This window comes from Cottoperca gobio, chromosome 6 (assembly GCF_900634415.1).
Source record: "Cottoperca gobio chromosome 6, fCotGob3.1, whole genome shotgun sequence".
Lineage (NCBI taxonomy): Eukaryota > Metazoa > Chordata > Actinopteri > Perciformes > Bovichtidae > Cottoperca > Cottoperca gobio.
In genome coordinates, this window is record NC_041360.1 from 20,157,496 (window position 1) to 20,184,576 (window position 27,081).

Below are 27,081 nucleotides of genomic sequence, written 5' to 3' on the forward strand. Positions count from 1 at the left end.
GTCATTTTGGTTATTAAAGATGTATTTAAAATAAAGATGATCAATAAACCAGGCTTGATTAAAATCTAATAATGTTTTTTAATGTAATTTTTCATCCATTACAAATAAGAGGTCCTGTATTCAAAACGTTTATTTATATTATCTGCAAAATGTAAAATAAAATAAAAATAATTTACAGTGAAAAGTATCTAATGAAATTCTTTCAGGCAGAATGACTGTCTCACAAACAAAAATGTAAACCGACGGAAGTTCAGTTTGGTCTCTTTTTATTTCTCAAAACACATTTTATACAAATTTGAAAGTGCCATTGAATATTTACAACACTATCATTATCAGAAATACATATTGCACACTACAACGCAAAAGGAAAACGTCACTGTGACGAGTTAAAGGTACAAGGTAACAAATGATATGTAAGGAAAACAGTATCTACTGGGGTTTTCATCAACTAGTCAACACCATTTATAGAATGTACAGAACATTGATGCTTGTATGTACTTTTACATACAGTATTTCTTCAGCATTGTTGTACTGCAACAATATTGTAAATGTTTACTCTCTCCATTAAAAAAAAAAAATTGTCACAAGCACAATTAGAAGTAATAAAACCTGTCTGTGCTGTGGTCAGATTGCAGTTAAATTGGTCATCTGCAAGTTAGTTTACACATAGAACAATCTTTGTAGTTTGTCTGCCATGCCAGTCAAAGGTTTTTATTTATATTTTATGGTTAAATTTCAACCATTGTAATTGAAAATTTAAATGTCGTACTCTACATCTAAAACATATTGAGTTTGATCCAGAATTCAGATATGGTTGACTTTTTTTGTATGAATGGCTTCAATCTAGATGTCCTCTGCCACTATGAGGTACACAAACAGAACAGTATAGGCTTTTCACTTAATTGTAATTGAAAGGATAGAGTCACAAACATTTCTCTATTTAATTATACCTATTACACCTTATAAATGTGACTGGCAGTGTAGAGTACATGAACATATCAACAAGACGTGGCACAAATAACAGCCAACTTATGGAGGGTCACATACTTTTGTTGACATTGCTGACATAAGCAAAAATATACTGACTATTGTTTCTACCTTCAGTGTTTTGAGACCCACAATGGAAAAACCTATACAAAAGAAACTGTACAAAATAACAGAATGGAAGGAGTGAACTAGTGATGAACTCACACAAGTATTCCTGTACTAAATTCAGCATTCAGTAAACTTAACAAATTCCACTATTAAAGGTGCTTAAAATACTGACAAAATACTCTGTCGAGTTTCTTTCAACAAGTGAAAAACTACTACAATCATGTACAAGTCCATGAGTAACACACACACACACACACACACACACACACACACACAGGGAATATCTGAACAAAACATAGCTTATCTGAGTTTAGACCTAAGATAAGTAAACTGAGTGTCACCGTTTGTCATTCTGTGCCTGAATTTCAGATGTCAATGTCACTGCTCAAATGTCACAGCATTTGAACCAAGTGGCTTACTGTTACCTAATCGATACAACAGTATTGTATGCAGTTAAGGCAATTTTGCATCTGAAGTCATTTTACATTGCAATTTAAGATGCCGTGCAGTCTGTGTATGTGGTTACCATATTCCCTCTGCGCTGTGTCACTGTTCTACAGTGTTGTTTTGATGCGCCATGAAACCTGTTGTCAGTCTGTTTGGTGTGTCTGTCAAAGGTAAACATTTTCTCTATGTCGTCGTACATGTCATCAAAGACACCTGCTCCAAAACCTCCTTGAAAGTGTCTCTTATGTCTGCTGTGGGACTCCTTGTGGGACCTGGACTGTTCATCAAAGTGTCTTCGATGACGAGCATGCCTGTTCTGGCTGTGGATGTCAAAGTCTTTGAAAATGTCATCAAAGTTGAAGCTGAAAGGTTGGTGAGCACCCTGTCTATGCCTGCCTGGCGTCTCCCCAGTGAAGTATTCAGAGGTATCACCGAACTGGTCATATTCTCTTCTTCTGGTTTCATCTGATAACGTTTCATAAGCTGCACAAAAGGAAAACAAATCAGTCAATACTGAACAAGTTTACTACTGTATCTCATCAACATTTTAAAAAGGCCTAACTAAAGTTCATGAAAAGTGTAACATAGTAACATGCAAGCACAGGCATGTTTATCTTCCAGAGGTCTTGTATTGAAAACTAGAAAGGCTAAACAATTATTTGATCTCATTCCATGCTGGCCCAAATTTAACATTAGAAATAAGAATATTATTCCAGTATGTACGAGAAAAAATAATTGTTCACACCCAGACCAAAAAGAAAGATTCAACTGTACCTTCAGCAATTTCTCTGAATCTCACTTCAGCGTCTGGGCTCTTGTTCTTGTCTGGATGATGTTTCATTGCAAGCTTGTGGAAAGCTTTTTTTATCTGTCGCTCAGTTGCATCTTTAGGCACTCCCAGTATATCATAAAAGTCCTTCCTAGCAAGTATCAGCTCTGTTATCATGAGGATGCATACTGCAAACGTTAAAGCAGACTGTGCAGTTGCCATAGCTCTGGTGCCCCCTGCATTGAAGAGAAAACGATCAGTTGGTAAGGTAAATGTGTTGCATGCAATAAAATACAGGAGTGTGAACGAGTTAATTACAGTTAACACATTGAAACAACAAAGCACTTTAGTTAGTAGCTAGCTTATATACAATAGTATAGTACGTATTTTAGCTAGATGCCATTGCCATAGTAACTACTGTTAACTGACTAATGTGACAGTTAAAATGTTGATGTTTATTGTGTTTTTCCTTGAAGTTAGCTTGGATTCACACTGCACACCACAATAACATTTGTGCTATATTCTAATAACCTCTGCCACATAAATTATTTCCCCCAGAAAGATAGATTAACGCAAGATTATATGTCATATAAATGAGTTTTAACGTTATATTTGACAGTTTTCACCATTGTTATCATAGACATCAACCGTCAACCTTAACGTTAGCTGACGTTGCTAACACAGAGTACTGCCCATGTAGCTACCTTTCGGTCTGTCTTTTAGACCCACACTTACCTTGTAGGGGGACACGAGTGCTGCTTATAGCTGGTGTGTTGCACTTCTGCCAATTAAACTATTTACCCCGCTCTAAACATGACAGTGTGCAGTTGCAGTAGTCAGTGTTAACGAGAAGCAGCAGCGATCAGAAGCAGCATCGTTTCCATGTCTTCTTCGATACTTTAACTGCATCAGGGTAACTAGACGTCACGCGTTAGTACACTTCCGCCCTCTGTCGGTCAAAGCCGTTAATACCTAACTGTCCGATCGTGACCCTGAAGTTGTTGTGAGTGTTTACAGCAACGATGTACTGATTTTGTATAGTATAGTCGAACTTATTGCTACTACTAGCTAGTTACTAAGTCTTACTATTAATATTATATTATGAATACTGTGATAGTATATATTTTGAAGTATATTTAAACTGTTTTTGACTAATTGTGTGATCATAATGTCTCGAAAAAGAGTAGTCACCACATTACTAAGTATTTGCGTAGCGCTCCATTTGTTGATACGTCAATTCCGCCTTATACGTAGAAGGGTGGGGATCCGTTTATGATATTGAGCGCTAACTCCGCCTACCTAGGAGAAGTCCAGTGTACGCCGGTAACTATTAAACGACTCTGCTACGGTTAACGGTGGAGCATTTCCGCAACCAATCAACAGACTCCGTTTAAGGGGCCGAGCGGTATACAGCCAATTGCAAAGCACATGGTATGTCACGTGATCATTGTTTTTCTTTTGATTGACGTCGTATTATGGACATATAGCAGGTCAAGTGAACCTTTATATTCTGTTAACGTTAACAAAGGATGGCGACTCAATGAGAATATTAAAGGATTCCTTGCTTTTATGATACAGCAACCTAATAAGGTATGGGTTGTTATGTTTAACGTGGCCTTTATGTTTATTTACGAGTTAGCGAGTGGAGCTAGTGGAGCTAGTGGAGCTAACAGCTAACGTTAGTTGCTGATGTTGACATGTTATTCTGAGTAGAAGTTTGCTATTTTGTCGTCCTCCCAGTTAGGATCATTTATCAAAGAGATTTTACTTGTGAAGAAAACAGCAGCATTTCCAGAAGCTATTTTTAGAAGCAGTCAGTAGTTGTATTCCACGTCATGCCATTTTCATAATTTTCTTTCTTGCTGTTTTACTTTCTTCCATGTGTACATCAATTTGTGTTGTTGTTTATCACCAGGTTGATGAAAAGGAAGAGCATAGGCGTAATATTGCTGTGGTTGGTTCAAACTCTTGTCACCTGAAAGAATGAGTCATAAATGGGCTCTAAATACCTGGGTGAAAGTAAGCAGAACATTTAATTTGTGGCAAACACATGCCCGCAAGTCAGCAGCATCACTTCCCTTGTGTGGTACCTCTCACTGCAGAGTTAATTTAAAACAACCTCATTGCTACAAGGTTGGACATCTCAGCTGGAGGCACATCCATCACCTGAGGATCACTGGGCGTAAAGGATGGCTCTGTAAAGCTAACCAGGTTCGACAAAGGCTTGGACTCCACACCAGCACCTTGTATTTGAACACTTCAGCCTCGCGGTGGTCTGCTGGTCTAAGCCAACACATGTCGCGTGTCAGGAACACACTGGACACAGTTTCCAAAGCTGTGAGTGGCAAACATACTGAACTTCTCTCCAAAATTGCCAGGCTCAAGCCTAATTCTTTAAAGGATGAGACAAAGTCAAGTGTTGAGTCAGCGGCAAAAGCTGAGAAGCGTGAAGTCATGCCTAATCCTGCTCCCACTAATGCTGCTCCCCCTTCTTCATCTACTACACCCAAACCTATATGTAACTCATCATCTGCCAGGCCTTCTATTCCTACTTCTGCTGCTACATTTGATGCAAGTGCCACTACCTCCACTCATCCTCACAACTCTAACCAAGCAACTGTCATGGCCACAATCCTGACTGTGCGTGAATTTAAGGAGAAAAGGCTGAGACGTGTTGTTCCCGCTGTCAAAGCCAGGAAGCAAGAGGAGCCTAAGCTTTCACTGGGTGATAATGAGAGCAAGTGCACAATTTCCAAACAAACCCCAGCACTTTTCCATCCCAGCACCTTTTCAGTCAACCTGGATGACACTTACAACTACCTGGCCCATCACATCAACTCCTACTTTGGCAGCAGTACAAACACTCAGGACAAGAAAGTGGACAATCTTGACCATTCCTCCGCTTCCTCTCAGGGTCAACAAACTAGTGAACTCATACCAGTTTCTGTTAAAATAGTCTCTGTTGCTCCAGTTACACCACCTTCCACTAAGAAAGGTTTAGGACACTACCTGTCCTACTCAGCTCCCACTGTACAAGCCTTTGTAGGAAGCTACATTGCTCCCCTGGTCCCAAGGTTTAGGGCAGCAGAGTCCAAACCTGCTACAGTGGAGGAAAAGAAGTCTCAGGATGCACCTGTCAAACAGGTTCAGGCCACAATTAATAAGGAACAGAAGTTTGCAGAGGAGAAAGCCAATAAACTTCTGCTTCAAAGGGAGAAGGTAAGTCTACAAAAAGCTGTGTCTATGTTTGAGCGAAACATGATACCCACGTCAGATAGTTCAGAGTATGTAGTATGTTATAGCAGCGTGCCTACTGTCCAGACTTTGATCAGAGCTCTTGCCACTCTATATGTCCAAAGGTAGTGTAGTGTGCTGACGTGTTGCCTGAGTTCTCGGAATCTATTTTCAAAAATAACCCCCTTGTGGAGTTAGAGGGCCCAGAGGGTGTTTACGTTACAGGCCCAGCCATGCCTTTATGTTGTGGAGACATAAACACAACTGACATTCAGTTAATGTCAAGGCTGGATTGAGTATTTGAAATGGGAACTAAAAATATGTTTTGTTTAAAATAGCAGAAACATTGCATGGTTCATGTCCTTTGGCTGATGTTATTATAAATACGTATTATCAAGGGAACACAATCTAATTAAAGATAGGTTGACTATTTAGGAATAATAACTTAGTTACTTTAGTGGCAACTTTGTCATCAAGTTGCTTATGATTTAACCACCCTCCACAGTCAATTGGCTTTTAGGCGCTGGTTCACCTTTAGGCTTAAGTTACCATTACCCGTTTACCCTTTTTTTAGATAATGGATACATTAATGTATTTATTGCAATATACAATATGCTACTCAAAAAATAGCTTTTGTACAAAAATGTTATATACAGTCAATAGCATGTCACAATATTTGATTGGATTGTTCCATGTTTGAATGGAGCTTAAAAGTAAAACATTATTATATTGGGGATTATAGTTTATTTTGTGATGTATTCTACGAATTGGACATTTATTAATGTTCCTTTTTGATTGCTCTCATCTTGGTATAGGAAGTGAGAAGAGAAGGAAGTTACTGTAACATATTGTAAATAGAAATAAGAGATTTTAACGTGGTCCCGGCTAATGCGTAATAGCTGAACCTAACTGGTTGCACATGTTTTGCCTCCCAGATCATTGCCAGGGTGAGTGTGGACAATCGAACTCGGGGTCTGGTTCAGGCTCTGCACAGGGCATCAGATGTACGGGTCTACATCAACAGGGTGGAGGACCTCAGCTACCATCTCCTGGAGTTTCCAGATACTAGTGGCGTTGCAGTCAAGGTAAGAAATCGGAACAGGCTTGCATTATTTTTCTCCAGTTTTTTTTACATTCCGAGGCTTTCTCAGGAAAGTGTCTGATGCTGCTTAGCATTTCAAAAGCCTCCACTCTTACGGTTGCCACTAGCTCATGGTGTCAAGACGGTGTTTACAGCAGCATGGTTTTTACTCATACATAATCGTGTATGTGAATCGTGAATTTGTTAAACAGTTGTAGCATGTAAACAATGTGGATAATAGCCTTTTGCTTGTGTTTGGGAATTTGCCCATGCCAGGCAAATTGTTTGTCAGCTGTGGAAACGGGTTACATGTTGCTCTCTGTTTAATGTCGCAGCTCGGCAACTACTGTACATGCAGAGTACATTGTGAAGCCTTTATTTCTGTCTCTGCCTTATCTCTGATGGTGTCAGGAACCTATTCAGCGCTTATCTATTTCAAAACAAGGCCACTTGTATTAGACCGAGGAAGGTTAATCTTCTATGAATAAGCAAGAGCAGTGTTCAGCCAAACATATAGTTGACCTGAATTGTGGTTTTGATGCAGTCGTGCTGTGACGAAAATATGTCCTAATTCTATCATTTAATATTTACATCACCACAGTTTCATGTTTTATGTACAACCAAGGTTTTACAACTGATTCTGTGGTCACACCAAGTTGTGCTCTGCTTTCCATTTCAGATATGATTTGCATTTATTTCCACTGCTAAATATTCCACCTTCATTCGGATTTAAACTATGACTTACGAAAAGGCAAAACTTGTTTATATCGGGTCAATTTGAGAGATGCAGTGGGATCGACCCCTCATTGATTGTTTTTGCCTTTTGTGTTTGAGTAACTGCATGTTGAAAGAACAAGTAGCAGAATAAGAGCCATGCGGTGTGACTGGTAAGGAGATCAATTACAGGGATGAAGATGAAGATGAAGATAAATACAGCGGAATGTATTTTTTTTTTAACTAGTACAGTATCTCTAGCAGAAGACCTGTTCTCCCAATTTTGAGCCCCACCTCCTGTTTACCCGGCTGAACACATCGTGGTGGATTGACCTAATTAAGACTTGTGAGTTCAACAGTATGTTTATGTGTTTATCAGGAACGGGTTATCCCGTGCCTGCTGCGTCTAAAACAGGCCAGTGACCCAGGCCTGAGGGCAGCGGTTAGAGAAGCCCTCGCTCTGGTGGGCTACCATAAACCTGTGAAAGGCCGGGGCATACGGATCCTGTCCATAGATGGAGGAGGGTTAAGGTACAAGTTCAGCTCTTCTTCTTTTTTTTCTTTTTGTATTGAAGTGGAAATAAATAGAGTTTACTCAAGTGAAGGTCATGTTTTGAATTGCAATTCACTGCTTCTGTTAACGGTTTCAATCTGCCAGTAAATGTATTCTTGAGAACCATCCTCCAGTTAAATGGAAAATGATTTATTTCCTATTTGTCTTTGTTATGCTAGTTTATATATAATATAAAATATATATATATATTTCAATAAAAAGATTTCTAATTATATAATCAATCAGATTTCACTCTTTGTAGCCAGTTAGTGTGCTGTGGTTGTTATCTTATTAATTGATCTCCTTTGTGTTTGACTCTGTTTGAATTTGTACTTTCAGGGGACTTGTTGCACTTCAGACGTTACACAAGCTTGAAGCCCTGACCGGCAAACCCATTTACAAACTGTTTGATTATATTTGTGGTGTCAGCACAGGTGCGTTTTTTGTCCTGCCCTACTTCTTTATGTCTATGTATGTGTTGGGATTATGTGAGCAGAGTGCGACATTGCAGGCTGGACTGGCAGCACTGATCAGGCACTGACCCATTTGTGGCTCTGCTCTGTTTTTTGACCTCAATTTCACCACTAACACCTCCCTGCTTTGTACTCCAGTCCAGCCACAGTAAAAAGGTTTCAAATTGTTTAAATTCCTAAATGCATCACACAATTATATTTGTCATAAAATTGTATCCCTTCATTTGGTTTCAATAATTGTCAATACATCGATTCTTACTTTTTCTATGTATACAAACACACCACTAGGGGGTGCTGTGGACCAGCCTCAAACTCACTTAAAGAGTTTCTGTTTGTCCCCAGTTCCTATCAGTTCTCTCAGCCTTAATGTTCACCTGTTGGAGGTACATTATTTTCACATTTAGTGAACGTTGTCAAAGCATAATGTAACTCACCTGCTAGATCGAATGATGTTCACACATTTAAAACCCATCTGGGCCACATCTGGTAAGTTTGATCACCCACATTACTCAGGTGCACCCCATCTCTGCCCTTATAGCAACGTTGTGGATTGGTAATCCTGTCAGGGATCCTTAATCATGGAGAGCAATTTAATCTCATCCTCTTCCTATGAATGGATAACCCAGGGGAAATGTTACGTTTAACAGATAATCCTTCAGGCAATTAGCGTCGCATCAACTCCAGGCCTTGAGAGTAGCAGAATAACGAGATGTAAATTACCTGTTTGCTTGTTTATTACCTGATTAGACTGATGCTCTTATGTTTCCTGTTTATAAAAGTATGCTGTTGTATGGTTTGTTTAACAGTCCTTCTCAGTCACTTTCCCTCCCTTTTGAATGTTTGCGTGTTTTGTTCCCCTCAGGTGCTATTTTAGGGTTCTTGCTAGGTGTGTTCCAAATCCCACTGAACGAGTGTGATGATCTTTACCGGAAGTTGGGTTCAGATGTCTTCAAGCAGAATGTCATTGTTGGCACTGTGAAGATGGGCTGGAGCCATGCGTTCTATGACAGCGAAGCCTGGGAGAACATCCTCAGGTCAGTTCCTCTGTCATTTACGTTGGAGTGGTGCTTGTGCTTAGTTAACTTGAAACAATGTTAAAATGCCATGAAAGTGGTGAACGCTAAGTAAAAGTAAACATGCAGTGATTTGGACCTCACTAAAATTAGGAAGTCCATCAAAGTGAACACCACTGCATGCTTAAATATCGCCAGCAGTCATATAAAGCATATATATGCGCTTTATTTATTTATATATATATATATATATATATATATATATATATATATATATATATATAATGTCATGTCATTATATATATATATATAATGTCATGTCATTATATATATATATATATATAATGTCATGTCATTATATATATATATATATAATGTCATGTCATTATATATATATATATATATATATATATATATGTCATGTCATTATATATATATATATATATATATATATATATATATATATATATATATATATAATGTCATGTCATTATATATATATATATATATATATAATGTCATGTCATTATATATATATATATAATGTCATGTCATTATATATATATATATAATGTCATGTCATTATATATATATATATATATATATATATATATATATATATATATATATATATATATAATGTCATGTCATTGCAGATTGTGAAAAACAAACTATCTTAAATATGGTAATCATATATCATGAGGTCTCTTTGGAGGATAATAATAATAATGTATATAATAATTCCTGTATTTTTCAGGCTCTGTTTATTTCTCTACCATGATGATGAGCTAAACAGCTTTTTCCTGTCCCTTGTGAGGATATTCACGACTGTCCCGATAATGGAAATTCACCACGATAATCCTATATTGTCCCGTCCCTAATTTCAAATTCCATTAACTGATATGCAGGAGGACTTTATGAAGCTTGCAGAAAGAAATCCGTAACAAGAAAAAAAAAAAGAGATTCACATAAAAATAAAACTCTATCTCTCCTTCCACAGAGAGAAAATGGGCTCTAACCTTCTAGTGGAAACTTCAAGAAACCCTGAATGCCCCAAGGTGAGTTTAATAAGATGCTCTGACTCATTCTTCCATCTTGTTCTGTTCTGACGTTGACCAGCGAGCCTTTGTCTCACCTTGTTAACTGGGATAATGCAAAGAAAGCTCCTTTCTGTGTCTATCGCTGTCTTGCATATCTCTGCATTGACAAGTGGAAGGAAAATACAATCTAAAGCCATGTAAGACGGCGTGGGTAAAGTGAACAGGATTGTGTATGTCAGCAGACTCCTGTGAGGCTCCTGGAACACGGCTGATATTAAATGGATCTGTCAGAATGTCGGTCTACATAATGTGCCTGCGTTTTGTATCCGTTTGTAAAATGCTGCCTCATGCTGGAAAAAGAAAGTCGAGCTGTATGTCATTTCCTTTACCTGTAGGTGGCAGCGGTGAGCACCATTGTGAACCGGGGTACTCTGAAGGCGTATGTGTTCAGGAACTACAACCTAATGCCCGGGGTGCGTGCTCACTACCTGGGGGGCTGCCAGCACCAGCTCTGGCAGGCGATCCGTGCCACATCCGCAGCTCCTGGGTATTTCCAGGAGTTCCCTTTGGGAACTGATCTCCACCAGGTCAGTCCCACTCACAACAGTAACAGGGTAGACTAGGAAAAGGCGCCACAGCTCAAAATGAACTTGATGATTAAATCCTACAGTTGGTCTGTAAAATGTCTCCATACTTTTGCTTACACAAGAGTGGGAAGTATTAGGACTCATGGCAGTGGATTTAAACTCTACATTTAGATGTTAAGCCTTTAGTGGATGCTTTTATTGTGGATGATTGTCATGAGCACAACTGTTGCATAACATGAAATTCCTGGATAACCACCAACGGAACAAAGAGCGCATGTGTCCGAGGTAAAGAACATGATGCATATTGAATGTTGTATTATAAGCCTTTTTTTCTTCAGAACTGTCGGGTCAGCAAATTACAAGAGGACAATCCAAGACATGCACACACACACTGCATGCACACACACACTGCATGCACACACACTGCATGCACACACACACACACACACTGCATGCACACACACACTGCATGCACACACTGCATGCACACACACACTGCATGCACACACACACTGCATGCACACAGACACACACTGCATGCACACTTACACTGCATGCACACACACACTGCATGCACACACACACTGCATGCACACGCACACACTGCATGCACACACACACTGCATGCACACAGACACACACTGCATGCACACTTACACTGCATGCACACACACACTGCATGCACACACACACTGCATGCACACGCACACACTGCATGCACACACACACTGCATGCGCACATTTTAGGGTTCTTACAACATTCGCACTAGTCTGATTTTGAACTTGAAATGTTTGGCTTTCAACTTAATTGAAACATTTTATGTTTTACTAAATTACATTTAAACAATTTATTTTAATTCCTTGGATTAAGATAAATCAAGCTGAGTCTCTTTCTGCCGTGTCCTTTTGTTTCATGTTGTTTTGTAATTTCTTCTCGCATACTTCCTCCAAATTGATCAAATCTAGTCTGTACGCAAAATATGTGTCTATGGGATGTCCTTCTTATGATTATTTAGCACAATTTTTAAAACTCGACACTGTGCTACCCTAGAGGATTTGATTTTGAGAAGACCCACCCAAAAGGAAGACGGGAGCTTAGTCAAAATGATATAGTAAATTGTCAAGTCCTTAAAGCAGCTGTGTTTACAAGTCGTGAGGTCACTTTTTCCAGTCCAATTACTATAACTTGATATATTTTTAGGGGCTTAAATATTGTGAAAAACGCATATTCTTCTCTTGCAAAGCTGTCATAATACTCCAAACTGTTTGGCTATGAGGCATTAAAATAATGCACCAACTAGCTGCACCTCACTGTACCACCATGTGCGCAGCTTGAAGACCTTTTGCTTGGCCAGTGAAATTGAATGTGAAGGTTTTATGTTGTAATCATGCTCTGTTTCACCTCCTGCTTCACATTCGCAGCATATATTTACACATCTCATGCAGACAATTTAACCGCAGTCCTCCGCTACAGTAATCTAGGGGCTTATTGTCGGGGCGCTGGATTTAAATGCCCTTTACACGGTCCGTGTTGACAGTCTGAAGGATTTTGAAGAAGACTAATGAGGAAAATCTTCCGCACAGCAAGTGAGAGGGAGGAACTCCACTTCCATCCTGTCAGTGTTTATTTCCAGTCAGTTACATCTTGACAGTAGATTGAGTCTCACTGAGACACTTTTAAATCCATCTCCACTAAACAGGTATGCATTAGCCATCAGTGGCATAACAAACCCACCACTGCACTCTACCGTTGTACCGATCAATATGTATGGCTACTCCGTTTGCCTTTTACCTTTTCAGTCAAGGCTTTGTCAGAGAGCACCGTAGAAACAACAAGCCGCACGAGTAGAGGCAAAGTAGAATCTTAGAAAACAGGTAACTGTGCTTTTTTTAAATCTCTTTTCCTAAAGCAAACTTCAGTTTTTAACAATAATTGACAGAGGGAAAACATAAATGCCATGCTTCAATTCGATTTGAGTATTCAGTTGATGTAGCCTGTGTTTGACCTGTCACATCCAGATTTCAGTATTCCCTTGAATCGACATTCAACACACAGATGGGGTGTAAAGACCGGCGAGCTCGACGTAGACGCGGCACACGTGAGCGAGCATGTGTTTTGCATCAAAGGCAATATCCCGCGTCGGCACGCTACCACACTCCTAATTGGAAGATGTGTTAGGTACGTAGGTGAATAGTGAAGTTCAGGGGGAGAGAATGAAAGAGACTGGGTGATGAAAAGCCACCTGTGGTGGGAGATCTTCCCAGCATGTCGTCTAGCAGGTCTCACCCTACTCTGAGATGCATAAATTAGCCCAAATGCTGCGTTTCCTTCATCACACAGCGACTGTTTGACACATCTGCCTCGTTAGAATGAAAAAACAGACCATTTTATTATGAAACTGTTATTTCAAACTCTGTTCGCCGGCAGCAGGAAACGTCATACTGTGAGAGGATGAGACGCCATCAGGAGTTAAATATATTTAATACATTGGATATATTTCTGCGGTAAAAAACCAACTTCTGAATTAATGAAATTAGAAAAAGAAAGCTTCTGTCCTCATTTAGTAACAAGTTCTTTTGTTCTTGCTCATGTGTGTCTCAGGCTAGAGCATATTTTAAGGAGAGGTTTTGTCTTGACTAGCAAATGCTTTTGCTGATTTGTTCCACTTTCAATCCCTTTTTTTATTTTTGGATTATTCTTTTTACCATGACTGAAGATATTCTATCATTTGTTTTGCTATGCTTTGCGATTCCAAAAGAGATTTGAACATGGGAACATTAATATTGGGCCATAAATGACTACATATTGAAAAAAGTTCAGTTTGATATTAATGCATACTGTATGTTGTATTACCTATAGGTGAAAGGAGGTAGGACACGGCACCTTACAGTATTTGTGCCCACTGTAACAAAATGTATTCTGTTTGTCAGGAGTCTTTACAATTCTTTATCTTCTCCAACGTTTGCTTCTACCGGCTGTATCAAACAAAATCAAAGCAATGGAAACTATTCCATTCTATACATTCTATTTATAAAGAAATACTTATCAGTTTTCACTGATGTAGCAGAAGCTAATGTGTTAATTTAACCCCTGATTAAATATATTTATATATAAATAAATAAATATATATTATATTTATTTATTTTTATATATATTTATTAATTTATATATATTTATTTATTTATATATATATATATATATATATATATATATATATATATATATATATATATATATATATATATATATATATATATATATATATTTATTTTTTATATATATTTATTAATTTATATATATTTATTTATTTATTTATTTATATATAATATATGGAGATTATATATTGGATAAAGTCAAAGAACAGGATTTATAATGAGTTCTTATTTATTTATTTATTTATTTATATATAATATGTGGAGATTATATATTGGATAAAGTCAAAGAACAGGATTTATAATGAGTTCTTTGTAATATACATTTTTGCAGAGCCATCAGCCACTTTACTTTCCAAGTGAACCTCACTGACTTCAAAATGCCACCCAGCCTGATGGCTTTATTTATGGGCTACTTGAGCCACTGAAACCAGTCATGAGCATAACATGCTTTCTGTGTGATGTCAGGATTCCCTAGAGAGAGAGTCATCTCGCTCTTTTCCACAAACGCCCACAGAGTTTTCCACTTAATTCAAGCCCTAAACAATCATCCTTTTGTACGGTGAGCGCAGGAGAGTCGCCACGCCCTGTGCCGAACGAATGCCGGAATTCTCGAGCAGCGTTTCAAGAAAGTTATGGATTGTTCGTTAATGTTTTTCTGAGTCTGCAGGCTGTAAATCTAAATCTAATTGAACCAGAACTCAAGATTCAGACTGGTAACGCAGGGGAAAATGTAACTTGGAGCAAGACCTTTTGATGCAGAGCAGCCGTGGTGTTATCAAAGCCTCACACTTGCTACCATAGCAATGAAGAGGATGCCTTAGCGAGGGGAACAAGGGGGAAAGAGCAAAAAAAAAAAATAGAGGAGATGAAGGGAGGGTGGTTCCACATTAAAGCGCTCTCGGTTATCTCTGCTTTAAAGAACACAGAAGTGGAAGACTTCAGACGTTTCACAATGGATGCCAGAACATGTGTGGAATGGCGAGGAGGACCCATTTTCTTCCGCTTGGTTGCCATGGCGTCTCCTAAGGCGATGCGGAGGAATGGGAGCATGTTTTGTGCCCACCTCTGCCAGCATTTGATGGGGAGGCATGGGATCAGTGGGCCACCACCCTCAGTGTGAGCTCTTGGGAGCTTTAACGTTGCACAACGCTCAGCAGAAAGACTGCACACAGCCTGAAAGGGAGTAGGTCACATCAGCACTCTCATATTTGTGTTGCTAATAAATGACAGAGGGGATGACGCATAAATGAGTCTAAGAAGTCATCTACTGTGGCAGCTTTTGCTTAAAAACTCAGACCGTCTTGATTCCTTGTGAGAAAGAGAGAATGACATTCCAAAAGGGCAGTTTGAGAAATCATAACCTTATTGGATCATCTTTTTACTCCATTTATTTCCCCCCCCCCCCTCGTAAAGGCCACTGGAGGTGAAGTTATTGGTGATAAATTACATTTTCATGCACCGCAGTGCTTCTAAGATGAGGTAGAGAGGAGGAGAGGTGGTGGATTGAGGGAGGCGACAGAGTATAAATCTGAGCTTTTAGCTACTTCCTCATCCCAGTCTTCTCCTCCTGTGTTAAGCCCTAAGAGCTCGGCCTGGAGGCTGTTGGAGGATGAAGCTCAGACTTTTGAGCCCTGCTGCAGACGGCTTGCTCCTCCCAGACAGACTCTGGATTTTTATCCCTTGAGTATAAACGAACACGCATGGATTCTCTCATTGTCACTTTACCTCTGTTTCCTCCACTGACTGCTCTTTTTGTTCTGTTGTATTCGTATGTTTTCACTCGTGCACAAACACTGCCACACTTGGCCAGTCCACTGATTATATTACCTGAATCTTCCTCTGCCTGTAACCCCCTTTTGGCTTCTCACACCACACTTGAGAAGCTTCTCACTGCAGTAGCTCCAGATGAGATTCCTTGGAGCTTTGAATCCTGCATTAAAATGTATTGATATGCAAGCGTGTGTGCTCAGTCACCTCTCCTGTGTGCAGCAGGGAAATTAACTTTAAATTGCTCAGTAGATGATGGACAGAAAAATTATGCTTTCTAATATGAAGTTGTCAAATATGTACATTATAAAGCCGCATGGAAATCTAGACTGAGTAAATATGAGCAAGGGTGTTCTGACGGCACCCATTTATATCCATGCAGGAATTGTCAGTTTAATTTGAATGGCTACAGCTGACAGGGATGATTCATTGTTTCAATACTGGGTGTACATGTGTGGTCATGTATTCAACGAATGTGTGGGAAAAGCTAACCGTGAACAGTGGATCTCAATTTCTTTGCCTGCCCGGGGCAAAGTTGGCACTCCCACAGATGGGGCTCTCCTTTTATTGACAGCTTGGGAAGATGACTTGAACCTCGATGTGACCCTTTGGGGCCTATAAAGCAAAAAAAAGGCAAAGAGGAGAACTGGTCGGCATAATTGCATAATATGGCATGAAGACCTCTGACACAACCTTCGGAGTGCCACTCATGACACTGAGCATGTTGTCATTCTCATCCTCGCCGGAGACAATGGTGGCCTTTTATTGGATGCTGTTCAAGCAATTAATTTTCTTCAATAAGCAGATTTTTCTGATCGCAGAGTGAGAGAACGCTTGCTTTTATGCAATGGAGATTTGTGCAAAGTATTGATATTACACAAGAGTTTTTCTTCTCCAGCAGCCTAATTATGTACTTTTTTTGATTGAATGACCATCTCTGGACAACAGTCTGTTTATTGTCACAGGCATAATCAGATGTCCTCGACTTATGTAATGCTTCCCTAATGAATCATTTGAGAGAATGGAGCCTCGTTGGCAGAGCCTCATAATAAATCACGGCAGAGCTCGGTGCCCCTCAGTCCAGCCCTGTCAAAGAATCCAAAGAAGAAATCTTAATGACTACAGCTGCTCATTGGGACTGCGATGCGACTGCTGCATTGGATGTATGTCGAAGGCTCAACTCATTTAGATTTGGGCAAGCACTCTGTTCTCTTCTGTGTTGTGGCCGCTCATAATGACCCTCACACAAGACGTCATTGAAGCTTACTCATGGGTTAGAGAGGCAGAGAGAGAGATACAGAGGCACACAGGCTGAATGAAGAGGAAGAAGGTTGCTGTCCCAGCTAATGGGAGCTGACATACACTGGGGCGTGAAATGACTTTTACTGATCCTGACGATAGCACCTCTTTCCTATTCAAATCAGCACTCACTCTGCAAGACGGCTTAAACTGGCACAATGAAGATAAGCTCCCAAAAGTTAATGACAGCGGTGAAATTTCCAACCGCAATGCAAGGGACCTTTTCCTCATGCATGTCTTAATTTTGTTTATTTATCACAGTTTATATCCCCTCAGTAGTTTTATTTGAGAATACGCTGCAAGAACGGTTTCTTTTTAGAGCCGTGTTTCAATTTAATTGGCCATTGGAAGAAGTGAAACATGTTCTCGAAGGTGTGGGAGCCCTAATTAGTTGAAATAGTTGCTTTATACGAGCTACAGGAAAAATTAAGGAGCTGATTTGTGGTTCAGCCATTAGACCCTGAAGGGCAAAGGCGAGGCCAGAGGAGCTGCGATCCTCTGGAGTATCAATAAACTGGCTCTGCCGGAATCGAGGAACGCTGTCAAAGGAAATCATTAAGCCTTTCAGGAAGACAGAATTCAAACTCTCCATTTCAAAATGCAGTTTCCGTTCAGACTCTGAGGTTAAAACTTCCGTCAGATGGTCTCGACAGGGCTGTGCCCTCTGAGGACATTTATCCGTTGACACATGTTTTATCACAGTGCGCTCGCCTCATTCTAAGTATGAGCAGCATTACAGCTCTAAATCCGCATGAATGGAAGTGACCTTTGCCTTGCGTCATGCTGTGTGTTTGACAGACAGATTGAGTTTGGTCATTTTCTATGCAAAGCTCATTTGCAGCTTGTCCTAAGCAGATCATTGTTTCTAACTTAACTCTTCGTCCAAATATGCCCTGCCCTCGAGAATCCCTTATGTGAGAATGTGGCAGAGGGCCAAGTGTGGATATCTCGGCTCTACCACGGCAGCTTCATCGTCTGCCAAACTGTTCTCAGTGTAGGTTGAGCCTGGCACCGTCTTCCTCAAGCAAGCTTGTTTGTTCATGACGGCTGTGGAAGGAGATGACGGATGCAAATTATCTTCTAAATTATTGATTCTTTGAAAAGTGCTGAGCGCCACACGCAAATAAAAACCTACCTGCCATCTTCCAGTGGAACCACAAGCTTCTTCACTGCCTAATAATCAGACTTTCCTTAGAGGCCTCAGTTGTGCTCCGAATTGCTCAAGCAGGTGCACTGAAATAGAGACAAGTTATAGCATTCAACTCCAAGCTAACGGGAGCATTGTGCAGTTGGCTTCTGATGTTACATGCATTGGCACTGTGTGCAAGGCCGGCCACTGTGCTTGTGAAACTTGCCCCGAGCTATCGGCACAAAGAACCCGTGACTGGACCAAACTGTTGCTATAATTGCCACTGAGTTCAGAAAATGGAGGCTCTCACAGTGGTGTGAATGATAAGAAAACTGCTTAGTTGTTTGGTTTCCAGCTGGGTTCGTCTGGTGCTCTCCACAGTGCAAGTCCCTCTAAGTCTCCATTAGGAACAACTCCAATCGAGGAATTTGTCCCTTTTCTGCGATGCAGTTCTTGCTCTGCCAGACACCCTACTGGCTCATAATGACGTGCTTTGGTCAAACGGCTGCCTCAGCAGTTCCTCCATGCTTTGTGGCAGAGTGAAACCCTCTTTGTGTGAGAGAGGGTGTTCTCTGGTGCTCTGGCTCAAACAGGAAATTCAGTTAAACTATAAGGTTTTAAATGATTCATGCAGTTAATTATCATAAAGGAGTACTTCTCTCAAATCATACAAAGCTTCCTCTATCAGACTCTGAGGGACTGGACACATTCAACGCTGTAATTTTTCACATTTCTTAACTTTTAGCTACGCCACACTAAAATATCAACTATTTTGTTGAGTCATACATGGTCCTCAGAGGATGAATCCTTATAGTTAAGACTTTTACTGTTTTTCAGTTTATCGTCTCAACTATTTGATGGGTTGTCATGACATTTGGTACAGACATGCATGATGCCCACGGCTTTGGTGATGACTAACCTTTCATCTAGCGCCACCAGCAATCAATCAATCAATTGGTTTATCGTTTGTCTTAAAAATCCCAACTTCTTCAATTGTCTTGTTTTGTCTGACCAACAGTCCATAATCAAAAGTTATTCAGTTTACTGTCATAGAAGATTAAGGAAACCAGAAGATGTTGGCATTCTTTCTTAAAACAAGACTCAAAATTATTAATTGATTATCAAAAGAGACACATTTTCTCTTCAACTTATTGTTGCAGCTCTAGTCCAGTACTTGGGACATTTCCATCAGACCCACCTGTACCTTGTGTCGGAGTACGATGGGGAACATGGTAAACATACCTGCTAAACATCAGCATGTTACAATGTCAATGTGAGCATTTTAGTATGCTGACTGTAGCATTTGGCCCAAAGACCACTTTGCCTAAGTCGATCTGAACAGAGCCACTCCTGTCTGGAGACTTAGTCTTGTTCGAATACGATCCAATGCTGAATTATTTGTCTGTAGTGTTCTGCTTTGCTGAATTTCCTGTTATTTCTCAATGCAACTCGCTGTTTTCATAGAGAACTACTTTATTAAAAGCCACAACCAGTATTTCAAAAAGCATCTTCTATCATGGGAGCTATTATTTGATGCAGTGCTCCCAGTCTAACTACAAAAGCCAACTCCCAACTCAAGTTCCTGGTCTTTGAATTGATGATGCAATTTTTTCAGTCCAGCTCCCAGGATGAACAGTAGACCTCCGACTTGGTAGGCAGCCTTCATGTTTCGCATCACAATGTGTCCTCCCACATATTTGTACATAATTGTTGTTCCGCTGCGACACTACAGAAGCGTGCTGAAAAGCTGTTATGTTCCCTCCCCTCTCGTCCCCAAGGCCCAGTATGTGTGAATCCATGTGACATATGCTGTCAGAGACGCGCACCCACATTATTATATGCATTGGCTCATTACATCTACATCGACTCTGAGCAGGCATGAGCTTTCGATCAAACGTGCACATACATACAGTCACAAAAACAAGCGCTCTTCCCTCTAGTGTGTCCCTAGACACTTGGGGCCCTGCAGCTCCCACCCCCCAGCCTGGCCTCTTTAATGAGGACTGGCCCCTGTGTGTTTGATCCTGCTGCCAGCCCACAGCCCTGCGGCCCCTCAGCCTCATGTCTATTCAACAATCCCCACAGCCTCTCCAGTTACCCCCCAACCCCCCACCACCCCCATTGCCTTTGGTAGATTATGGATCCAAAACAAAAGCACTCCTGGGCGGTTGTTCGATATCAAAGCCAGTCTGACTGAAACTGTGGGGAGAGGAGGAAAAAAACCAACAATTTAGCTCAGTGCTTTGTACGTATAAAAGCTGCTCTGGAACTGCACATTGATCCTTGTCTTTGTGTTTGTCACCTTTGTTGGTCAGGTGTTTGTCTCAAACTTTAACTATTCACTGGTTAAAATCCATGAAGGTATTTTGAAGTTTCAAAGGCCAATTAATTGGTTTCACTCGACATAAAACAACATTCACAGTATGTGAATTCTCTAACATGGCACTTCTTCTGTTTTTGTGCACAGGATGGAGGTCTGCTGATTAACAACCCTACAGCGCTGGCTATCCATGAGAGTAAGTGTTTGTGGCCCAACACGCCCCTGGAGTGTGTGGTCTCGCTCGGTACGGGCCGCTCATTTGAAACTCCCGGCAAGAGCAGCACCAACTACACGAGCCTCAAAACCAAACTCAACAATATCATCAGCAGCGCCACAGACACTGAGGGTATGTGACCGTTGATAAAGGAGCATTATGTCATTTAGAGTTCTCACAGATTTGTCGGACTTTAAATTTGTACCTATATTCGACTTAACTGTGTGTTGCTTGATTCTTTATCGTTCGTCTTCCAATATTACGTAATGTGTTTTTAAAGTAACATAAAAGTACTGTTGGTTGCATTATGGAAAAGTGTGGGATCATGTTTTGAAGTTTGACCCGTACTACAAACATTTAGGATATGTCCGCCTCTGCTGCATTCATTTTTGACAAAATATATATTTTTTTATAATGTGTCTCTCGTCCCACAACTGTATGGGTGAGTTGCAATACTAAATATCCTTTAATCACAATTATAAACACGTAATAAGGTTACATATTGTTGATTTGATTCAAAGCATCACAAGCCCACTGGCACAGGGTCAAAAGCGTCAGATTAATTTTTGCCCAACATGTGGAAACGTTACTTTTAATATGTCCCAAAAATCATGACATCCCGTGCCAAACGCAGACAAGCTGCATCAACAAAGAGGAACACTGTTCAAAACATGAAACTCATCTACCTAATGTTGCATACCATCTAATTTGGCATAGTTTGCAATGCTGATTTATTTACCTTCATGTTATTTTGTCTACACATGAAGAATAAATGAATACAAACTATAATCAGAACGTACAAAGACTTAAACAAATGATGTCCTTTGTCTCTGTGTCATTTCTGAGGGAAGGAATTTGGCTTTGATGTCAACAGTGTAAAAAAAGGAAATACTGCACTACAGGTCGACTTTGTTCTGGATACGTCGCATTGTGTCCCTCTGTAGTGGCAACCTCTTCCGTCTCCTTATCACCTCTGGACATGGGCACCTCTGCTAAATTTGGCGATGTCCCCTCCCCGCTGCTGCTGCTGCTGCTGCTGCTGCTGCTGCTGCTGCTGCGGTGCAGTGTGTGACCTAGATGCTTCTCTGCACTTGTTTCCTCCTGTATTTGGGATTAAGCTCCCCCCCAGCTCTCCAACAGGCTTTGTTATTTAGAAACCGCAGATTAGCAAGAGTGTTTATTGCATATATTCTCTCTTTCAAAAGCGTCCATCAGTGTTCACAAGCCTTCTGCTTTGTCTTCGGTGTATCAGTAAAGCTTGGTTTGTTGTCGTAGACAGATGAGTCTGATCTAATGGGGGTTTTAGATGGAAACAAAGGTGCTTGTATTCTCAAACTCAATCAGTCATGCTGAGCGGTCCACAAATGAGGTTCTCCATAAGGTGGAGCTGCACTTTAGACCTGCAGATGTTGTCATCTTAGTAAGTTGAGTTCTTATTTTTGCTAAACAACCAATGAAAACATGTTTTTGGTTCTGCACCATTGTTAGCATTGTGCAGCAGCTGGTCATGTCCATTTTTTCGCTAATGGTGAAATGGTATAAAGCTGATTTGAAACCAGTTTGTACGTAGATATGTCAGTAGTGTATTTGGGAAAACTGACACTGAATCTGACACAAGTGATCTAATCACATCTCTGTTGAGAACCAATGAGACGTACACTCACAACCCATTATATACAATCTGTGTGACTGTTTCACAACTTTTGCTTCGTATGGTTATTTGCAATTAGTCTTTTGCAAACATGCTTTACTTGTAACTTATTTGCATACATGTTAGGATGCTAAGAGTGTCCTGTAGCCTGCATACTAAATGTAATCTTTTCTGTCAACAGGGGAAATCTGAGTTAAATTAAACATTTAGCACCAAACTTGTTACACTGATAAGTCTGGGGCTGCACACTGGTAGCTGATAGTATCAGCAACAAACTGTTGTGAATTATAATAAGGTAGAAAAGCATATTTAATCTCTCAAGTTAACCACACATTATCTATTAAATGAAGACGCTTGTGTCACCTCGGGAGCTTTGTAAACTTTTCAAAATGCGATAATGTCATACAGTACGTCGAGTCAAAGGCAGCTGGTTCTGATGGCATTCATGTCTGAACTTCTGCACTGCTGAACCACTGTGGGAACACTGACAGAAACCACCTCCGTCACATCTCTGGATCCTTCAGGCATATTTACCCTGTTATTGCTACTCGCTGCCTGTTTATGTGCATTTGCATCTTGTTGATTTTAAACCTCTCAGACGTAGCATTTGAAAACAACCTTGACGGACAAGCCAGACATTTTCACTTGGTATTAGCTCACATTCTCAGCCTTGAGTGCTTACTCTGGAACGCATGTAATGCTCTCACAGATTCTGACTGACAGCTTTAGACTCTGCACAACCTTTCTCACTCCAAACACATTATTTGAATGTTTGTACATGTTGAGACTATTAGGAAGGTAATTGTGCGTTTCTGATTTTGGTCTCTCTCTAATTTGTCATGTTTGTTTTTTATGTGCGACCTCACTCTCACCTCTCTTCCTCCCTCCAGAGGTTCACACCATGCTTGACGCCTTCCTCCCTAGTGGCACTTATTACCGCTTCAACCCCTACATGAGTGAAGACATCTCCATGGACGAGAGCCGACAGGACAAGCTCGACTTGCTGCAGACTGAGGGCATCCGTTATCTGGAGAGGAACGAGGAGAAGCTGAAGAAGGTTGCTCGCATCCTCACCCGGGAGAAAAACTCCGTCCAGAGGATGACGGAGTGGGGGAAGCTCAGGGCCGACATGTATAACGGTCTGTCCTTCCACTCCTCTAAACTCTAACACAGGCCACCTTTTACCTCTCATGGAAACATTTCCCTCATGTTAGCGTTATTGGTGTGTCATGGTTGTTGACTTTGTGACCTGTAGTTTAGAGAAACATTGTGTAAACACACAAGTAGGTAATGTGTCCGACATGCCAAACGCCTCCTTCCTCTGCGCTCATACTTTGAATGTGTTGTGTTGCAATCTGCGTGGAAATGCATCTGGCTGTCCTCGTGGTTGGCAGCAATCGACTTAGAACTGAAAGATGTGTTGATTGACGTGGATTTGGAAACTCTCTAAATAGGGATTCACTGTCATCTTGCTAGCACGTGCAGCTTATATACTTAAAGGAGTAATTCAACAATTTGGGGAATACACTTATTTGCTTTCTAGAAAAAACAGTTAGATTAGAAGATCGATGCCACGTGATTCTGTACGGTAAATATGAAGAGCGTTAGCAGTGGGTTAGCTTAGCTTAGTATAAGGCTAACCGGCTGCTGGCTTTAGCTACATTTTTATGGTATCAAACTTGTCCTCCAACTTTTGTCAAGAAGCATATAAATATATTTCCTAAAATGTAAAACTATTCTTTAAAAAGAAAAGAAAAGCCAGTAACAGACTGTCGTACCAAGTAAGCACTTTTTAACCACTTGCTTTCTTTTTTAACGATTTGTTGTATATCCTCACAAAGCTGTGTTATTGTCACAGAAAGCGTGTAGACGGGATATTGAAAATCTGCAACACTGTAAACAATCAATGTCAAGTCATGACATAAAGATAATTCTTGTTTTTGTAAATGGTCTAATCGAGGTCACTCTGAGCACTAAATGCTAAGATGTAACAATTCAAATGTGCACCTTTTTAACGATGCAGCTACTGGTCAACTGTCCAATTGTATACTGATAATAGTAACATTGGTGCACGAGGGCCCACTTTGAGCATTACAGTATTGCAAATGGCGTATGTAAATGCATGTTATATTTAAGATTTTATGCAAAAAGAAAAAGTACATATAAAGAGGAAATACAAAGAAGTATATTTAGCAAAGATTTACCCCCATGTTTAATTCTAAAACACCTATAATAATGGTTTAATATGAATAGCAGCTATATAAGTATCCAAATGAAGGCTCACTGTCATAAGGATGTCATTTTTCCGTGTTATTTTAGACCCAAGGTGTTTTAAGTTTCAAAAGCTTTTATCATCGTGTGCTTGATTGTTTGGTTTTATGGTTCCCCCACAGGCGATACACATTTTCTGCTCTGTCTTCAGTGTGCCCTCTTTCCCTTTGATGCCTCTTCTCAAAAGCCTCTTTCTCCATTTCTACCTTGAAGTGCTGTGCGTCAGCCCCCGCTCTGCTGTACTATAACGTCTGTTGCAGGTCAGAGCTGAGGGACTGGTATAAAACAGATTGCTGCTTATTGATTTGTCATGGCTTAAAATGATTTGAATGACAGCTGAAAAAAAAATGCACTGCAGACATTCATACCTAACCTGGTTTAAGTACTGTATAACTGATACAGCAATGTGTCGGCCACTCCCAGAGGACCTGAGGTAAAGTGGACGCAGATATTACCCAGATTATTATAATTCCAATGTTCTCCTTTTGATCCTGTGTAAAGACTGTTTGAGAGTGTATGTAATTAAAACCCATCACTGAACCTCGCTGCATCTTGCCTCCTAATTATATGAAGATTAGCTGATTGTGATCTGAGAAAAACGGCTGTTTCTCTCACAGCTTGAGGATCATCTCAGGAAGACGAGACGTGCAAATATTAAGTCAGTAACTTGTGCTCGCAACTGTCTCATTATTCCAACAGAGATCTGGACTGATATGCACCTTCGCTGCTCAATTTCCAAGGTTTGATTAGCGGTGAAATATCTGCTATCCGGTACGTACTGTATCTAAACATATCAGTGGCTCCTAGGAGTATATATTTTTTGGCTGTAACTCGAGTTGTACAGCGGTGTATTATTCAGGGGAAGGTAATATGAAGGCCCTTTCCTGAGCTGCCTGTCATAAAAGAAAAGGAAAGTGAGAGGAGATGACTGTGCAAGGCTGTGCACCTGGGTAACAACCCCGCCTGTGATGGATCGCACATCCCTCCAGCATGAAAAAGCATGCACTGACACAGCTCTTCACCAACTGCTTACACGCATGGACACCCAGCGATGGCCACAGAAGGCAGAGGACACATCAACTGAGGTCTGAGGGGAGGGAAATAAAACAGGATGGAGGTCATTCACAAGCCTTGTTTTACATGGAATTTAGAAGTATTACAGAGGAAATAACAAGAGCAGCACATGCATAAGGGGGACTTTGAGTGTGTATAGACCTTGTTATTTAAAGATGTCAGTTTGATTGTTCGCTCAGTAAGAAATCGCACCTTAATAGATCAGGATTTGGCTCATTCAGATATTTAGATTTACAGCCAGGAGTACCAAATGACTGAGAATAACATTATCATTGCTGGATAAAGAGCCTCTTTTCAGAGAGACTCATCGTGAGTCTTTAAAAAATGTGTCGTGGTAATCAGTCAGTTCGGTAGTAAGCCTGGAAAAGCAGAAACGGAGGAGGAGGAGGAAGCTGTTCCCTGATTTGTAGCTGATTTTTTCTGACTGCAAAGTACTAATGGTGGGGTAATCGACATTCAATCATAAAGAGGCCCTTCTGTTCCCGAATACAATTATTGTTATCTCGCGAGTTCAAAATCCTCACGTGACATGACATGATATCTCTCACCAGGGAGATGTTTGGAAATCTGTCACCAGTACGGCAGCTCAGTGGATTGGCCTGAAACTCGGTTGCATTCGGTTGATGAAGCATACTGGTGTTCATTTTACATTTGGGAGCCTGTAGAGTAGTTTATTCCTGTTGTGGATTCCAGTTAGTGGCTCCATAATACTCAATCTGGCAATTGAATGCAGCGTTTCTGACTACAGGAATTTACTGGAGATGTGGGTCACGCCTTGGTGAAGCCCACTAAAACAGCTTTAAAGTGTTCGAACAACAATGTGACGCATTAATGTAGAAATCAATAGAGTTACTTTAATTCTGCCACACCAGCCGCTTGCAGAAGAAATCTTTACGTGTCATGAGATGTGTATCTCTCCTGCTCTGTCAGTGAATCTGGTTTAAACCTGTACAGTAGACTGTTCCACAGTAATCTAAGGCAGTAAGGTGAAGGGTATTGGACTTTACTGTTTACAAATGCCTTTGCTCTGCTTATTGCACCGACAAACATGTTGATGATCTCAGTTGAAGGCAGCTTTCACTGAGCAAGCATCTAGTGTCTCGTCTAATAACCAGAAGACCTGCTCGTAGATGTGAACCCCGCCACAAATGATCAAGTTTTCAGTGCATCAAAGCTTTTAAAAGAGTGCAAAGA

General features: G+C 40.4%; 2 protein-coding genes across 3 annotated transcripts; one reads left to right on the forward strand and one right to left on the reverse strand.

The window, feature by feature from the left end:
* Nucleotides 1-249: 249 nt before the first annotated feature.
* dnajb9a (DnaJ heat shock protein family (Hsp40) member B9a) lies at nt 250-3,622 on the reverse strand. The gene is made up of 3 exons (XM_029433735.1): nt 3,047-3,622; nt 2,317-2,547; nt 250-2,025 (listed from the first exon to the last, which is right to left on the reverse strand). The coding sequence occupies exons 2-3, from the start codon at nt 2,531-2,533 to the stop codon at nt 1,589-1,591; spliced, it is 654 nt and encodes a 217-aa protein (XP_029289595.1). The 5' UTR covers nt 2,534-2,547; nt 3,047-3,622; the 3' UTR covers nt 250-1,588.
* Nucleotides 3,582-25,353, forward strand: LOC115009610 (calcium-independent phospholipase A2-gamma-like). Of its 2 annotated transcripts, none has more exons than XM_029433734.1 (10): nt 3,582-3,742; nt 4,227-5,530; nt 6,481-6,630; nt 7,720-7,871; nt 8,233-8,327; nt 9,229-9,400; nt 10,380-10,437; nt 10,815-11,006; nt 20,825-21,023; nt 23,433-25,353. In XM_029433734.1, exons 2-10 carry the CDS (start codon nt 4,295-4,297, stop codon nt 23,708-23,710), a joined length of 2,532 nt encoding a protein of 843 aa, XP_029289594.1. In that variant the 5' UTR covers nt 3,582-3,742; nt 4,227-4,294; the 3' UTR covers nt 23,711-25,353. The 2 variants fall into 2 exon arrangements, with proteins under 2 accessions (XP_029289594.1, XP_029289593.1); XM_029433733.1 differs by lacking the exon at nt 3,582-3,742 and adding an exon at nt 3,751-3,901.
* The last annotated feature ends 1,728 nt before the right edge of the window (nt 25,354-27,081 follow it).

Bases quoted from the DNA above. Each gene is read 5' to 3' on its own strand.
- LOC115009610 (XM_029433734.1), top strand. From the start codon at position 4,295: ATGAGTCATAAATGGGCTCTAAATACCTGGGTGAAAGTAAGCAGAACA. The intron at 10,438-10,814 runs GTGAGTTTAATA...CTTTACCTGTAG, and splicing joins GAAACCCTGAATGCCCCAAG to GTGGCAGCGGTGAGCACCAT. The intron at 11,007-20,824 runs GTCAGTCCCACT...TTTTGTGCACAG, and splicing joins TGGGAACTGATCTCCACCAG to GATGGAGGTCTGCTGATTAA.
- dnajb9a (XM_029433735.1), bottom strand. From the start codon at position 2,533: ATGGCAACTGCACAGTCTGCTTTAACGTTTGCAGTATGCATCCTCATG. The intron at 2,026-2,316 runs GTACAGTTGAAT...CCTTTTGTGCAG, and splicing joins ATTCAGAGAAATTGCTGAAG to CTTATGAAACGTTATCAGAT.